Here is a 17682-nt window from a genome sequence, read left to right on the forward strand (position 1 = left end):
AATAGGGAAGAAATATCTCTTGTAGTTCAGAATAAGAGGGGTTTTTGGTGGATTTTTTATTATGCCAGCCATTTATAGAACAAAATTTACATATTGTTCTTCAAAAAAGAGCACTATGGGCTAATAATGATACATGGATTATGATTTGGGATATAAAAGAGTAGATGTTACAAAAATAAATAATAATGTTACACAAATAAATAATAATGAGGGAAAATAAGCAGTGAAATGATGTCAAAGCAAGCAGAAGAGGTAGGATGATTAAGAGTAAGGCAAGTTGTCGGAGACTTGTATTTAAAGGAAAAAGGTGAGATGTGAACTTGAAAGTAGGAATGAAATGTAATTTGGCTGCTCTGTGACTCTGTGTTCCCCAATCCTACAGATCATGCTGTGAATGATGAAAGTCGCTGAGCTTCCACGTCATTTCAGGGAAGGTCCTTAGAATGTGGAGAAATTTCTGTGGGCTCTGTATAAATACTGAAACATGTATTTACTAAGTGGTTTTCAAATATTTTAATCTCTCTTATGTTGTTAACAATATGGAACAAGATAGAGAATAACTCATTCGGGTTTATTTACATTTTCAAGAGAACCAGAACATTTTTCCCCACTTTAGCAGAATTGCTTAGAACCTAATTAGAAGATGGCTTGACAAATCTGCTCCCCAAAACTAACCAAAGCTATTGTGTTTCTGTGGTCTTTATTCTGTATTTTGTATCCTCTCTTTTAGGTGGCCAGTGCTTCTCTTGGGGATGGAACGAACATGGGATGTGTGGTGATGGCACAGAAGCAAATGTTCATGTCCCGAAGCCACTCAAAGCTCTTGATTATGCAAAACAGATCTTAATTGGCTGTGGGGCAGGACACTCCATGGCTCTTTGTCAAACTCTACATTAGACTCAGCACAACTGAAATCGTACATCTTTGGATTGCGTAGCTCGAAAGTGCTACGAGAAGATTGCCCATGATTAACACAGTAGTTGGAAAGTGCAGAAGAAGTTTTTTCTAAGACTAAAAGGAATGAGTATTCATAGAAAACAATAATATTTTTTAAATTGTTTCATAGGTCCTTTTCATGGGAATTGACTTTCTTACCCACAGGTAGGATGATGCAGTACCATTGAAGAAAGAATGACTTTTTCTTGTCCTTCTGAGAAGTCTTTGAGGAAGAAACCGAATGCTTAATCGCTTATCATTGGTGTATAAATTCAGTCTGAAGAAATGGTCTGAGAAGGTGGAGACATAGGGCCACTTCTGGTCTTTTATTATTGTATCTTTACGTCATGATGAACACATGTTGCGCTTGTCAACTTCTACTGGAGTTGTGAGCTCCCAGCATCTCAGAAAATCCAGTTTGCTTCACAGAGAAACGCCAGTGAACATAAATAGATGCATACACACATTTTAAACAGAAGATTAGGATTTAAAAAAAAGAAAGGAGGTTTAATTTAGAAGGCTGTCAAAAGGGAAAAATGAGGCTCTTCTGAACTAGCTATACCTTGATTAAACTGTGAAAGGAGCAGTATTTCTGAGGAATTATCTTCTGTGCCAGACATCAGTTTATTACAGATTTACAGAGATGCAGATCGGCATCAATTATCATTAACTTGCAAACCAAACCTGAAGTTTCTGAAGCTACTGCTTAGGGAATAAAACCTCTAAATGCTCTTGGAAACAATGGAAAAGTTCTTGTCAGAGAGCATAAATGTAGCTGTTGAGGACAGTTTGATCCAACATAGCTCCTGTGTTTCTAGCAGCCTTTGAATAGGAAGACATCAAAATCTAAACAGAAAGTTTTTACAAGTTCTCCAGCCTAAAAGACAGACCAGAATGCTCCTGATAATTTCAGTTTAGTTCTCACATCTGTTTCACAGCCCAGCTGAGTTACTGTTCAGGGCATGCCCACAGTACTTGTTCCAGGTAAGTGCTTGGCAGAGAACATAGGCCTAACACTTGTTTTCATAGGAGAAATGAAAAAGTGTAAATTATCTTCAGATATTATTAGCTGCCTATGTTGAGCAGAATTTTGGAGGCTATTTATAAAACTGTTTTTCACACAAATACAGTGGATGCCATTAAACTGGATGTTTACCACCCACGATAGTTACATTTCCTGTGGTATTTGATGTATTTCAAGTTCTAAATATAGAGAATACTACTGTGTGGTAAATGCACCTTTTAATGAGACCTACTGTTGCTAAACAGTGGTTTAATTTTTAAAGCAGGCTTGCCAGGGAGGAAGCCTTACAGAATTACAAAATACTCAGAGAAGGGCTCTTAGGAAATAGTTCAGGAAGACTTTTTAATGATGTATCAGCTTACATATGAGGGGGAAGGAATTAAGGTGGTAATATGGGCTATGAGGGGTTTTCCCCCCCTTGGTTTTACAGCAGTTATAGTTCATGGCCTAATTTTCAAAGGCATTTTCTTTTCTATTCAATGGATGAGAAACTTGAACTGACTATGAAGCTGATTATAACAACTGTATTACAGATACTGAAAGAACCTGTAAGAATAATCAAATGGATGCTCTGCAAAAAGTGCAAATTAAGACTTCTATTGTAAAGTGGTTTTTTTAATCCATGTGTTGGTTGTGGTTCTTCATGGCAATATACTGTTCCGGGCTGTGACCTCTTGCATTTTTTATTTATCTGAGTTGCTGTTCATTGACTCTCCTCAATGCCATTTTCTAGATACCACAGCCTCTCTGTTATATGCACTGAACACTTTCTCATGCTTTTTTTGGCAGTTCTGTCTGAGGTTTCTACCTTCGTTTTCCTCCAAAATCTGTGTACCGAATAAACATGTTATCTTGTTTCAGTAATCATACCCTCTAAATAATTCTGTTCCTTGATTAATCACAGCTAGTATGTGTGCCCTATAACACAGGGGTTACTGTACTGAGCGGATTTTGACCGTGTATGCTGTTGCTGCAGTTCAGAGGAATGCAACAAATTATATAACAAGTAAATGCGACTTGGTTATTTGAAATGTTGTTCACTTTTTCTCATCTGTAACACGAACATGCTTTTGGAAATGCAAAGAATGGTTTGGGGTGATAAGGAGGAAAGAAAGGAGTACTTTGGTTTGTTCCTGGTTCTGATCTTGTGTTTCATATCTGCATCTGATCTTCATCTTTGAAAGGGCGAGAACTGCATTTTCTCTCCTTCGTCTTGCCTATATAGATTGAAAACTTTGGGAAGTAATAACTTGTCTTGAGAGCTTGACATACTAAATGCTTTGTCGTCTGTCGGGACTTCTAGATGCTGCTGTAGTATGAAGAGCGAATAATAATTCGTTGTGGATGGTACATGGTTGAATGTCAAAAACAAGTTGTTGCTCATTTATTCAGAAATGAATGCCCTGTTTTGTAGGTCAGTATGCTTTGTTTGCAGAATAAAACATTGTACAAAATCAGCTAAGGCTTTCTACTGTAAGGAAGGGAGCACACAGTGAAAAGCTCCTAATCAAGTGAGGAAACTCCCTTCCTTGCTGGTGTCCAGAGCTTAGTGACTGTTGCCTGTTGATGTCCTGATGGAGAAGGTCAGTCTCTGCAAGGCAAAATGCAGAGCCAGTGTGCTATGCCAATGCTTCTGCAGTGCATGCAAAGACAGACTTCTTTATGCAGATCTTCAGTGCTAAACAAAGCAAGCCTTTCACAGAAGCATTCTGGGTTCGCATTCAGATGCAAATAAACTGACAAGGTTTGTAATATGTATATAACACTGGAACAAGGTAAGCAACTGTCTGTGCAGCTGCTCTCCCCTCCCATTTTCTGAAAATAAGCAAACCTGCCAATGAGCTGACATTCATGAGGGGGAAGAGGTGAACTTAATATCACAGCTTGGCTGGAGAACAAGTTGTGAGCTGTTGACCTTCAGTCCAGAGAGCTTTCAGGCTCTTGGGTGGAGGGGAGGAAGGAAGCTGTTGTGTATACTTCTATTGTTTGAAGTCCTAGGAGATCTGCAGTTGTTACTCATGCAACCTCAACCTCCATGCGCACCTGTGCAAGACACCCTGATCCATTTTAAAGAATGCTGGTAGGAAGATGTGTCTGTTGTGTCAGAAGTTTCTGTCTCTTGGAGGATTTGTTTAGGCCACTTGGCAGTCACTGATATTATTTCACTTGGTGTAGCATTCCTGAGTGACTTGATGCTTTTCTGCTTAGAATGCCGGACCCTGTATTTGAAGTGTGTTCATTTGAAAGAAAAATTCAGTCCTGCCTTTTTTCCTGTTTGCCCAGTCACCACTTCTTACATGACACTGGCTTCCCTCCCCTGTCTGCATGTGTCAGTCCTGTTGGTGACTAACTAGTTCTTGCCATCTGCAACCGCCATAAAGGTCACTTCTGCATGAGTGACAGGAGGTTTTGCTCGGCTACGTGGCTGAGCACAGAGAAATTGGGGTGGAGGGGAAGAATGTGATTTGATTTCGCTTTATATGACATTTTTTGAGTCATAAGACTTAAAGATGAGGATGGAAAACAGACGAAGGAGATCAGTTTGAATGTACGGGAGAAAGGTGACCATGGCAAAACATTTAAATGAATGGCACTGGAGAGCCTGACGTAGTCAGCTAAAACATAGGGGAAAGGAAGGGCAGAGAGGGAAGACAGGTTCAAGATACAGGTCCTGAAGACTGAATAATCACACAGGGATAGCAGCATTCCAGCCTGCCGGTATGGTGGGAGTGAGATGAGGGACAAGCTATTCTATTTCTTGGATGTTATTTTTCCCCCTCTCCCACTGCTTATTAATAATAATATTGACCTGCAATGGGTTTTCTTTCTCATTCATAGCACATCTTGAAATTTCCAGTTCTCTTCAGTTGGAACAGCAACATCTGTCCTCACCTTCCAGTCTCAGAAATCTTTAGATCAGGCCTGTGACCTAGTCCAGCACTTAATCAAATACTTAGTATTTTTTCCATTAAATTCCGTGAACTCTGGATCTGGTTTAAACAAGAATTTTGGGGCTTCCACTTCCTTTTCCCCTGTATTAGAAATCAAGATGATGACAGATTTTTGTCACTGAAATTACAATGTTATGTTTTCACTAAAAAGTCCCCTGTGTTCTCTTAGCAATTTTGGTATTTTTATGACATATGGCAAGTCTTGTGCTTTTTCTTTTAGTTAGATGTTTTCTTAAAAAAGGCTCCAGAATTTTTCATCAGTATTGGCGTCATGCTTGTGGTATTTACTACCAGCTTATAGTTCAGAGCAGCTGAAAATTCTGTAAAGAGAAGAAGAAAATACTGAAGCAGAAAACGTAAGTCTTGCTTCCCAAAGGCTGGGAATGGATGCAGTCTGTGGTAGAAAATCATCTTGAGTAGTTTTGATTGCTCTTAAAAATGTGCACAGTAGAAAAGTGGCGCTTACACTGAATTTGCTGAAAACTCTAGCTGACACAAAAATAATTGGTCATTTGAGCTTTTGACATATCAATATCTTGATTTATGTGCAAAAAAAGAGGTAGTACATGCTTGGTTCTTTTGTTTTAGCCTTTGTGCTATTCTTAATTCCTGATAAATGCTGGTCTTAGATGTTTTGCTCCCTGTTAGAAAGAATGATTTAATAGCCTTGAATTAAAATGTTTCGGTTTTATGAACGTCCCAAAAAATAACTGTAAAGGGAGGCGTTTACCGTATGTGCCTTTGAAGCTAATTTGGAGAAACTGCGTGAGTAAAGCCATTGTTATTTTGTAACCCATTTAGAGGTTGAAGGGACTGAAGGGCACGTTCTTTAGTTGTTTGTGCATGTCATTCAGATTCATCTGTCAGTTGTCTCTGTGTTCACCTGTTTTACTCATCAATCCCTCTGTAGAACATGGACTGAAAATACCCAGCAATGAAAATGGTCTCTGTATTTGAATCATGACCTGGATGAACCAGGTGTTACCTTGTGGGAGAGTGAGGAAGCATAAATTTAGAGTACTTGGAGAACACATTTTTCAGCCTGATTAGAAACAAGAGCAACAAAGTAATTATTCCTGAATAAAAGCTGGCTGTGGAGATGAGAAAATTCAGAGGTGACGTTTATTTTGCAAAACTTCCTCAGGCATATTTATTTTGTGACATGTCAGATTTCGATTCATTTTCAGACGAGCCTTTACAGGTTGGGAGGTGGTGGAGTCTAAGTCTAATTCCTGTGTTGGCTAGCCTCTCAATTCATTTTCATCTTTCTCATCTATTTCCAGGTTGCTTTGCCTATGGACCACCTTGTTATTCAGATACAATACAATTCTGGGGGGAGTTCTGTCTGCAGGGTTGGGGGTCAAGACTTTGTCAGCGGAAATTGCAGAATTTGAATTCAATATGATTCCAGTACTCCCTGATCATCATAATCTTTTAAGTGTGTGTGAGCGCTTTGCTATAAGACTCTGCATTTTAAAATTTTTTTTATATTTAGAAGTGGGGCCAAGAATTGGGAGATTTTTAATGTTCTGACATGATTTTAGTTTTTTTCTGCAAATGTCAAATGAGTTTAGCTTTTGTTTTGTTTTTACTGATTTGAATGCATGAAGACATGTGGTACCTAAATTAGGGCAGCAGAGGAGTTACCAATCAGTAATGAAGATGCTCTGTCATTTTAACTGTGTGGGTGCTTAATCATCTTCCATAATAATCCTCTGCTTTAAAGTACAGAAGAAAAGGGATTCCTACAGGGGCATTGTGCTCTTCTGCAGATAAGGAAATATGGCATCTTTTAAATAATGGAGAGACACTTCTCTCCTCTGATGCCTTAATTCTGAGTAGATAGATTATAAGAACTATTCCTATTATAGAATCATAGAATCGTTTACATTGGAAAAGACCTTTAAGATCATCAAGTCCAGCCATTAACCTAGCACTGCCAAGTCCACCATCAAACCATGTCCCTAAGCACCATACCTACACATCTTTTAAATACCTCCAGGGACAGTGACTCAACCACTTCCCTGGACAGTCTGTTCCAGTGCTTGACAACCCTTTTGGTGAAGAAATTTTTCCCAATATCCAAGCTAAACCTCCCCTGGTGCAACTTGTGGCTGTTTCCTCTTGTCCTATCACTTGTTACTTGAAAGGAGAGACCAACACCCACCTCACTACAACCTCCTTTCAGGTAGTTGTAGAGCGCGATGAGGTCTCCCCTCAGCCTCCTCTTCTCCAGGCTAAACAACCCCAGTTCCCTCAGCCGCTCCTTGTAGGACTTGTTCCTCTAGACCCCTCACCAGCTTCGTTGCCCTTCTCTGGACACGGCTCCAGCACCTCAATGTCCTTCTCATAGTGAGAGGCCCAAAACTGAACACAGGATTTGAGGTGCGGCCTCACCAGTGCCAAGTACAGGGGCACGATCACCTCCCTACTCCTGCTGGCCAAACTATTTCTGATACAAGCCAGGATGCTATTGGCCTTATTGGCCACCTGGGCACGCTGTTGGCTCATATTCCATCTGGCTGTCAACCACCACCCTCAGGTCCTTTTCCTCTGGGCAGCTTTCCAGCCACTCTTCCCCAAGCCTGTAGCGTTGCATGGGGTTGTTGTGACCTCAGTTGTTGAACCTCATACAGTTGGCCTCAGCGCATCGATCCAGCCTGTCCATGTCCCTCTGCAGAGCCTTCCTACTCTCCAGCAGATCAACACTCTCGCCCAACTTGGTGTCATCTGCAAACTTACTGAGGGAGCACTCGATCCTCTTGTCCAGACCATTGATAAAGATATTAAACAGAACTGGCCCTGGGGAACACCACTTGTGACCGGCCACCAACTGGATTTAACTCCATGCACCACAACTCTTTGGGCCCGGCCATCCAGCCAGTTTTTTACCCAGCAAAGAGTACACCCATCCAAGCCATGAGCAGCCAGTTTCTCCAGCAGAATGCTGTGGGAAATGGTGTCAAAGACTTTACTAAGTCTAAGTAGATAACATCCACAGCCTTTCCCTCATCCACTAAACGGGTCACCTTGTCATAGAAGATCAGGTTGGTCAAGCAGGTCCTGCCTTTCATAAATCCATGCTGACTGGGCCTGATCACCTGGTTGTCCTGTACGTGCTGCATGATGGCACTCAGGATGATCTGCTCCATAACCTTCCCCAGCACCGAGGTCAGACTGACAGGCCTGTGCTTCCCCGGATCCTCCTTGCGGCCCTTCTTGTAGATGGGCGTCACATTTGCTAACCTCCAGTCAACTGGGACCTCCCTGGTTAGCCAGGACTGCTGATAAATGAAAGTGATTTGGTGAGCACTTCCGCCAGCTCCCTCAATACCCTTGGGCCCCATAGAGTTATGTGTGTCTAAGTGGTGTAGCAGGTTGCTAACCATTTCCCCTTGGATTACAGGGGCTTCATTCTGCTCCCCATCCCTGTCTTCCAGCTCAGGGGGCTGGGTACCAGGAGAACAACTGGTCTTACTATTAAGCACTGAGGCAAAGAAGGTATTAAGTACTACTTTTCCTCCTTTGATCTCAGAACAATTTAAAAAGGGGATAAAGTCACAGAAAGCTGAGGCACAAAAAATTGAAATGCCCCAACCAAGGTAACCCGGCATGTCCACAGCAGAGCCAAGAATAAAATTCCCATCTCCTGAGTCCCAAGCCAAGGCTCTACCTTCTAGGCTAGTGGTCCTTGATGCTTTTTTAGGTAAGTCTCAGTGCTACTACTTCCCTCTCTCCTTCCTCTTCTTTCCCCCTCACCACTGATTGCTGTTTCCTCATATGCTCCCCTCCCTCCTACTTGGCAGAATCCATTTTCCAGACCCATCCTGTGTCCTTCTCCTCCCTTCCCACCTCTTGTGCTACTGCCGCCTCTTCTCCAGTCACCCACGTGCACTGACACCCCCACTGCAAAGCATGGCTCCTACTGAGCTTATTTGCTTGGGCTCAAGCCAGATGTCTCCTGTTAGTTCTGATGTGACTCACTGTCAGCAGCCTCTGCATAGGCTGTGTTGTCCCTGCTGAGCCCCTTGGGTCTGGAAGCTGTGCAGGTACCTTAGAGTGAGCTAATACCACTGCAATACTTTGCCTTTTGCTGACTAAGGAATCTCTAACCTGTGTTCCATGGGCAGTAGAGAAACCAATGGAAGCCTTGGAGCCTGCGCTCTTAATATTTGGTTCCTGGAGATGTTTGGACCTATGTACTTGCATAAAGGTTTTCTAAATGCTCAAGTGAATGCTGAGGGTTGAAAACCTGGCTTTGTCAGCCTGAACCAGGGAATATATCTTTCCATGGCGACAGATGAATGTGCTTAGTTTTAAAGCATTTGCTTTGTCAGATAAGGAAAGAAAGTCAAGAGATGCAATTCTGGATCCAGTTTCTAACTTGAAGTTCAATTTGAATTCAAATATTGTTCCTGATTGCAAATAAGCATTTGTATTCCCCTAAGAGAGAAATGTTGCACCTACAGTCCTAGATGAATGCAGATGCTTTGGGACTTTGAACAGACAGGTATTTTATGCCCAAACTCAAATAAGTGAGTGACTTAAAAATAACCTGCATAATTTAAGCACGTTTTCATGAAGTGAAGTTAGTTTGTGTGTGAGCTCAGGGACGAAGTTGCTTCCAGGATACATATGGAAAGCAGAGAGGTAGGCTGCCTTGTTTTAAAACTAAGAAAAGGATATGCAAAACTGCACTTGGGTTTTTTTCAGGGTATCTTTTTTGTAAGCAGCTCTCTGCTCAGTTCCTTTCTGAATGCCCTTGCCTTCACCCTGCTTGCTCTCTTCTGTATTTCAGTCTGCTCATTTGTCCTAGCAGCCATTTGTTTCAGTGATGTATTTTCTTTTTGGCCCTGAAACTTTAAGGAGAGAGAAGGCAATTTATGTGAAAAATCACTTTATCCAGATTAATGACTGCTGCGCTTGACTGTTATCACAGCGGTATTAGCTAGACTTTTTTGTTGGAGTGAGAGAACAGAAACCACTTCTCAGATCCTTGCTGTCTGAAATTGTAGTTGTGGAGACACATCAGGTTGGTCCAGAAAAAAACAAGTACCTTCATGCAGTCAGAGGAAAAGCCATATGAGTAGAAGGTGTGGTTGAGGTGTGCTTTTAATGTTAGCAAGTAATAAACCACTAATTGCCAGTGGGTTCAGATGAAGGACCAGCATCTGGTCCTATAGCTGGGGGTCCATTGCCGAAAACTGAGTTTGCAGAGGAAGAAACCCAGGGGTTCATTTCCAGCAGGAAACAGGCAGAGTGTAACTGAACTACGGAACGTGCTTCTGCTCTTACTTACGATGGTGTGAAGTCAGAAGTAGTTGGTGGCATTATTGCAAGCCTGAGGTCAGAATCTAGCCACATGTATAGTTTTAGTGCTTTAATCAAGATAGATACCTCCTGTGATGGGAGTGGGCAGGCTTGAAGGAAGTAATGTTTTAATCATAATACCCCAGCAAAAGCTCCTTAAATGTAAGGCAGCTGGGATGATGCGGTAAATTTCTCTTAGTATTCAGTGTCAGGATTCGGTGCAACAGCTCCTGAAATTTTCCAGTTGTCTCCCTCTTTCCCTTTGTAGTCAGAGCTGTTGTGCAAGGGGAGCTCTGGGGTCAGACGGACCTCAAGCTTTAGAGCATCTCCTGAAGGGCGGTGGATGGGAAGAGCTCTTCTGTTTCTGAAGGGTTTATAGAAGTCACCCCAAAAGACATGGTTACCTCAAATCAGAATAAGCTGAGAGGAGTACCTAAATGAAAATGGGACTGGTAGATGTAAAAAGTAGCTCAGAATGACAATTGCCTTAGGGCGTGTGTACCCAACCTGTTAGCTAAGGCTCATATATATGCAAAGCACAGTGGAAGGAGAAGACCTATGTGGGATTTACAGGGCTGAATTGTTAGTATTCCTTATGGCAATGGAGAATTTGAGCAGCCTTCACGCTGGGCCCTTGAGCTAGTGTTAAATAAAAAAATGGGGCAGATAAATCTCTTTCTGGATTTTTAATACATTGTAAGAGGAAGGGTTGTTCATTAGGCAACTTTTGGATCCTGGATTAACCTGGATCTTACCTCTGGAGATAAGAAATTGCCCCTTTATTCAGCTGAGAATAACAGCATAGAAACAGCGGGAGAAAAATAGTTCTTGGGAGAAAGGATAGTCAACTGAAGTAGAAATCAAGTACATAATTTTACATCAAGGACTACAAATGAGTTTTCTAATTATGTACAAATTCAGATTATTAGCCTTTCTTCTATTCCTAAAACACAGCTTGAGGTCTTCCTTGATTTTCGTTTTGGAGTAGAGTTTTGTGAAGACAAGGTCCAGCTGCAGTTGTTTTTTTGTTTATAATTTAGCACTTACCAGAGCCATGAGTGTTTCTTCTGTTTTTTTGGGTTTAATCTCTAGTTCCTCCAGCCCATAGGGATACTATTCCTTTACATTTCCATTCTCATCAGCAGTTGCAGATGCTGTTGCTTGCCTAGAAGGTTGCCAGCTTTTTTGAAGTTCCTCACGTGAGGATAAAGATGTATCCTTCCTTGTAGAAGTACTTTACCAAAAATGCTCAAGTAACTAGAATGCTGTTGACACATAGTCCATAGTTGTCATTTGTGGCATCTAAAATGAAATTCAATCACATTGTGTTTCTTGGTTCTTACTGCTGCATGTTTTGTGTGGCAAATAAAGTGCGACTCGGACACCTGGATTTCTTGCAGAGTTTCGTATCAGGTGGACTGCTGTGGCTCAGTGAAGAACAAGTGAAGGAAAGGGACCAAAGAAGTAAGAAAAACTGAATTCATTTAATCAGCTAAAAAGACAAACTTTTATTATTGTTGGGAAGGGAAAAGGAAAATACCTAGATAATTATAGGGTTTTTTAATCTACCCTCGTAAAATTAATAATGGTGTGAATTCTTCAGACATCAGTTGTATCAAGTGTTTGCAGGCTTCATTTATTATCTACTAACCAAAATTAGCATTGTAGAACCAAAGCAATACCAAGCTTTTCTCCTACATTTCTGTTGAGAACACTGTATTTATTCAAGATTTTAGAAGCAAGTCTCTGGAAACCCCTGATCGCTTCAGAAAAGGATTCCCCTTTACACTATACAGCAGGCACTGAAACCATGATACAAAATTTATTTCATGCTAGAATTGTTTTGCATAACATTGTGCATGCATTTTACTCAGTACTAAATTGCATACAATGCTGTTGTCTTGTTTCTTAAACTTTGAGACCATTTATACTTGAGTATTTTCCTGATTTTGTACTATAAGTCCCAGTTTTAAAATAACACCTCTTTTGTTTAAAATTCATACTGATTACTTAATATGAACAATTTATGAAGGGTCTTTACGTTGGATCTATACATCAATAAAATACAACATAACCAGAGCTGGAAAATTAAATCTAGACCAGCTGTTACTGTCAGGTCCGAAGGAAGGTCCCATGTGTCACAAGCATGCCAACAAAAACAGACAGGAAAAAGTTTTTCTTATTTTTATACACTTCTAGTTGGATTAAAAGTTCTTGACTTCCATGTTGGTGTGATGAACTGTGAAGGCATGGTCAATATGACCGATGACTGCCTGATTGCACTTTTTAAAACCATTACTCTGTATCTTGTATACAAAAAGAAGCGATCCATAGCAAAGAAATGTACAGTTTTATAATGTTTTACATTTTGGCTACAACAATGTATGTAAAAGTAAAGAGCTTTGAAAGAAAATATATAACTTTGCTTTTTTTTCTTCTTAATCATACATTTGCAGTGTTTCTTGTTTTTTGTTTTTTCAATTTTTGTCTTCATGCAATTCATGCTATGGAACAAAAAAATAGATTAAAAAAAAAAAAAGGATCTTCTACAGTTTTGTTACATTTTGGCCGTAGAAAAAGCCTGCATCTCTAGTACAACTCCAAAACCACGAAGAATCATCCATAAAACCTGCATGGAGCGAGTTAACTTTGTCCAAATGAGAAGGTCTTCTATGCCTGCACAGTTCCACACAGATGTTTATTAGCCATCAATGTTCATCTCCATCTCGCCTTGTCAGGTCACTCTGACTGCCTCTGTTGGCATATATTTAGCAATGACTGGACTTTCTTTGCAAAGATCTGCATGTAAAGAATACAATCAGTACTTGAGCTTCTTTCCTGTGCTTTTCACATCAAGCTCGGCATCTTAGTTTTAAAGGAAGGAGGAAAAGGTGAAATAGCTACATGCAGAGGCAGCCATATTCTTCTTCAACAGGATTTTTTTTTTCCATGCAGTCAGCCAGACTGAGACCTCTCTACAGTGTGTCTGAGTATTGCTTTCAGCTTAAAATAGGCGCCCATGCAAAGTTTCATCCTACTGTGCTTGTTTGCTCAAACTCCTGCAGGGTTCCTATGGCTCAAAAATATCCTGAGAAAAGCAAAATCTTCCATCGTTGGCATGTTTCAGCATCGACTAAATGCCTAACCCATTCCATACAGAGCCAGTAGATCCACCATTAGCCAAAATAAGCGTATACTAGCAGGATGCACCAGGAAGGAAACTATCTGGTGCATCTACCCTTCATCCTATGTACTGATACCATGCAGCACGTATGGCCCACCAGTACCACGTAAATGCCTGCCTATTGTCATCTGAGTGCTATTTAGGAGTGTTGTCACCTAGCATCAGTAGTAACACCATTCCCAGCAGGTGCTACTGTGAGACATTGCATCTTCAGACTTAGTCACCTGGATTATATGCAACATAGCATAGGCTAATTGAAAATAAAGCTTTTTAGACCATTCTCTGCTACTGATCCATGCTACAAAATAGATGGGATGGGAGACCAAGAACGTCTCACTGGACTAGGAGAGCTGTAGGGCGCAGACACTGAGGATAATCCTATCGCTTTTCCACTTATGCCAGCTATGCTGTTAAGGCTCCGTGACATTTCGTAACCTTCATTTAAAAGAAAAATGCAAAGTACAGCATTGGATCAATGACAGAATGGACTAAGAATGTGGTCAACATTGTAGCCAGTTCAATAGCATCTGCATGCACAGACATGCTGAGAGTAGTATCGCTTGCAACATGACTCAGAAGGCCATTGAAGTACAGAACAAGTTTAAAAAATATATATATATAAAAAAAAATCATCATTTCTCAAGGATGGTCAGGCTATATAATTGATCCTACAGGCAGCAACATGGTTGTACCCTAAAAAAATGTCTCTCATACACTCACACATACCTCTCCCTTCTACTTCATGCATTTTGACCTCAGGCAAAATTAAGGTTTCTGGTATCTTTGGGGGCGGGAGGGGGAAAAGGCAGCAAAATCCAAAGAATTTATTATGTTGCTATAGAGATACTACTCCTTTGTTCTCAGCATTTAAAAAAAAAAAAAGGAAAAAAAAAAGAAAACAAAATGCATGCATTCGGTTTCCCCCCTCCCTCCCTCCCCCCCTTCTTTTCCGGACATGCACGTAAACAGCTCAGCAAGTGTACAGAGAGTTGCACAAACTATGGATGAAATTCTGTTGGAACAACAATTAAGATGCTCTCAACGTGTTTCAAACAGGCCAACAATATGCTGACGTATATTACTCTTTAGCCAACCAGCCTCTGTTCCATTCAGTAACGAGAGGCGGTTGCAGTGCATCGTGAAAACCATACATTCCTCATCCCAAAGGATGTGCCATTTGGAGTGTTCTCCTGATCCACTGGAACCACCCGAACTCGCCCAGCCTGAATGAACATGGCCAATGCTTATCCAATACAGAATCAAGTAAAACGCTTTGCTACAAAGGTAAATTTTAGAGGATATACTTTCATATGAAAGTCTTGTGGTCCAACTATATCTTTGTTGATGATAAGCTTTAAACTTATAAATACATACACTATCTATAACTGGCATTTACTATAACTATTGCCCATCATACAATGGCACGTGGGAATTCTATACTCCATACTCAGTGTATGGTTACATCATACAATCTTTGCAGTTTTAGAATATTGACTATATCATATACTATATACAGTACACCAGTGATAAACACTGATTTGAAGAGAGAGAGATTTCTTTTCCAATTTTCCCATTCCTTATCAACTTTGATGCATATATATATATGTAACTGTAATTTTGGTTTGTATGGTTTCCTCATGTTAAATTATTTAAACAAAACAGCGTATTTTAAGAAGAGAAGGTTTTTTTTCATTTGATTTGACTTCTGTTGCTAAATAGATTATGCTGACCATTAGCAAACTAAAATGCAGTTACTTCTGAGAGATCTGTAGCTGACAGAAGTCTGAGAAACTAACTAGTAATGATTTATTTATGAAAGGACAGTGACTTTAGATTGATTATTTTCCAATTGTAAGACACCTGTGCTAACAGATGTTCTTGTATGCTTCTCTTTCTCTGTTGAACTAAACAGCTATGAATATCCAAATTTGTTTTAGTGCTTTGTTAAGGTAGCCGAATAACCATTTCATATTTCTTCAGGATGTTTTGTGTTTCATCTTTTCTGTCTGCCACCTCCAAGTCTGCTTCTCAGAGTCTGGTAAGATCTGTGAGCTTTTCAAGTGGCAAACCTTCATTGCTATGAAATGTTAATTGGCCTCTCCTTGGAGGATGGGCTAATTTAAGGACATTTTAGAACATCCTGCACTATAGCTTACTGCACCAGCTGGGGTGGAAGACTCGACTGCCTAGCATAGCTGCATGGGGTAGTTACAGCTCCTCAGGCTTTTCTTTCTGAAAGAAATAGGTTAGAAACTCCAAATGCAGACATCAGGTGGTGGTTTCCAGCCCAAACGTGCATCTCTACAGCAAGCGCACTATTGCGTGTTACAGCTACGGCTGACTTTCTCTTATTTATTTAAAACGGTTGCTAACTACATGGTTACAGGACCCCAGCTACATACCCTTTCTTATTCCTCCATCAGGCGGGCAGGGATATTCCCCGGTTGATAAGAGGAAGCAGGGTCCATATCTCTCCCGAGTGCCAGAGCGGGTAAAGGGCAGGCCCTCATCAGGCGTAATAGCCTGGTCTATGTGGGGACAGTCTTCGTTTGCCAGCGCCGCCTTGGCCACCTCACCATTCAGTTTCGAATCTTCAAACATATAAGCAGAAGGCTATTGAAACACTATGCACTGTTTATTAGAGTTCCAGCTGCAAATTAAGGGTTCACAGCTAAAGAGTTCTACAGCGACACTATAAAAGGTAGCACATCTGTCCTAGACATTGCGTTCATGTGCACTGCACCAAAATAAAATAAAGTCTGTTAAGTGAGAGGAGAAACAAAACGTGATCGCGTTAGGTGTAACAGCAGCCACCTGTACTTCCACATAGAGGGGCAGTTTCAGAAACGGGCGCGCATTGGTTCCTAGTCCTGCGAGCAGAAGACTGCGGTTAGAAATCGGATTATTATGTTTTTGCATGACATCGGATGGTGCATGAATGACCTGTTTGTCATGAAGCCTACTGTCACTCAGAGCTTTGGAGAGGCAGTGGACTGTGAGTTGTGTTTTAGTATTTGAGTATATTCTGTTTGTGCTGATTTATACCTGTGTGCGATAATTATTGAGGGGAAAATTCCTGGTCTTCCCCTCCCCAAAATTTACCCAGATGATTGTTTTATAGCGTTTCCGGTATCAGTCGTGCAGAATGGCTGTACACGTTTAGACACACAGAGTACATTACGTATGGAAATACAACAGCAGAATGTGGATTTTAAAATAGCAATCCATTTTCTGATGTTCTCTGAAACACATACAGTATTTGCAATGCCAGCACAGGACACTACATATAGCAAACACTAGAGCAGGCCATGAATTTGGAAAATAGATAGAGTAAAATTTACTCTCGGCTGTAAATAATGAAAATAGGGTGTCAGATTTGCCCATTTTGCTCCACACATTCCCATGAGGATAGACTGAGAATAGTATGTTTTCTCTGTGTGACTTGTTTGTCATTTATAAAACAATTTAAAGTGCTACTTAGTGTAGGATTTATTTTAGGGTTTTAAAGTGCAAATTAGTGTATTGAGAATATACTCGAAATATGGCACAGCTCAATATGAGTATTTTGGTTGAAGGGAGGGAAAAACAGTCAACATGTGCTTTCTGAAGTTTCACAAATGCTGAGATATGTTAACTGAGTGGTATCAGCAGCATCCTACACCTCGGTTGCACAATGCTTATTACCTCAACACTATAAGGCAGCGAGTGGTCCTGCAAGTCTTCAAGGAAAGACAAACTCAACGGATAGACTTAATTTCAGTGCCTCTTCCAGATTTGCATACTAGCTTGTTCTGAACACTACGTGATACTGTCATTTATTTTTCAATGGTTTTGAAGCCAAGTAATAAAACAAGCCCGAAAGAAAAAACACATTAGGTAGGGTTTGGAGATATGATTCTGATTCTCTGGTTTCAAATGGACAACATAGATGAGTAGTAGGCAAAAGCATTTTCAAGTTATATTTGTTGCTTTGCACACTCGCACACCCACACACAGAGGTGTATATGACACATACTATGCATCTATCCATGCATCAGTAATTGCATTCTATGCCTTTACTTTTCTTTTATTTACATGTCACTGGTTTGTCACAACATAAACAGTGTTTTCTGCAGATCTCACCTCTGCCTCCTTTCTTCTCCATGCAGAATTAGCCAATTATTTCCCCAAAGAGGGAGGTAGTAACGTTTTGGTTTGTGAGCAATGAAATAATTAGGTCTCTCCATTCATTTTAAAAAAATGGCAAAAGCTATAGGTGCATTTTAATACTTGTAGAC

General features: G+C 40.6%; 2 protein-coding genes across 6 annotated transcripts in view; one reads left to right on the forward strand and one right to left on the reverse strand.

Moving 5' to 3' along the window:
- Window positions 1–3523, forward strand: part of SERGEF (secretion regulating guanine nucleotide exchange factor) — a 159211-nt gene extending 155688 nt beyond the window's left edge. For all 3 annotated transcript variants that reach the window (XM_075163072.1, XM_075163073.1, XM_075163075.1), the window contains one exon: window positions 731–3523. In XM_075163072.1, coding sequence (XP_075019173.1) covers window positions 731–847 — 117 coding nt within the window. In that variant the 3' untranslated portion in view covers window positions 848–3523. The remainder of the gene's footprint in view (window positions 1–730) is intronic.
- The window catches only part of KCNC1 (potassium voltage-gated channel subfamily C member 1), a 131098-nt gene that overhangs the window by 5835 nt on the left and 107581 nt on the right, over window positions 1–17682 (reverse strand). Inside the window, exons 3-4 of one of the 3 annotated variants that reach the window (XM_075163083.1) lie at window positions 15808–15996; window positions 10564–13840 (exon numbers count right to left, since the gene is read on the reverse strand). In XM_075163083.1, coding sequence (XP_075019184.1) covers window positions 13704–13840; window positions 15808–15996 — 326 coding nt within the window. In that variant the 3' untranslated portion in view covers window positions 10564–13703. Of the gene's footprint in view, window positions 1–10563; window positions 13841–15807; window positions 15997–17682 lie in introns of those variants that run through there. The other 2 variants (XM_075163084.1, XM_075163082.1) reach the window with 2 other exon arrangements.

This window comes from Calonectris borealis, chromosome 14 (genome assembly GCF_964195595.1).
Source record: "Calonectris borealis chromosome 14, bCalBor7.hap1.2, whole genome shotgun sequence".
In the NCBI taxonomy this organism is placed as follows: Eukaryota; Metazoa; Chordata; class Aves; order Procellariiformes; family Procellariidae; genus Calonectris; species Calonectris borealis.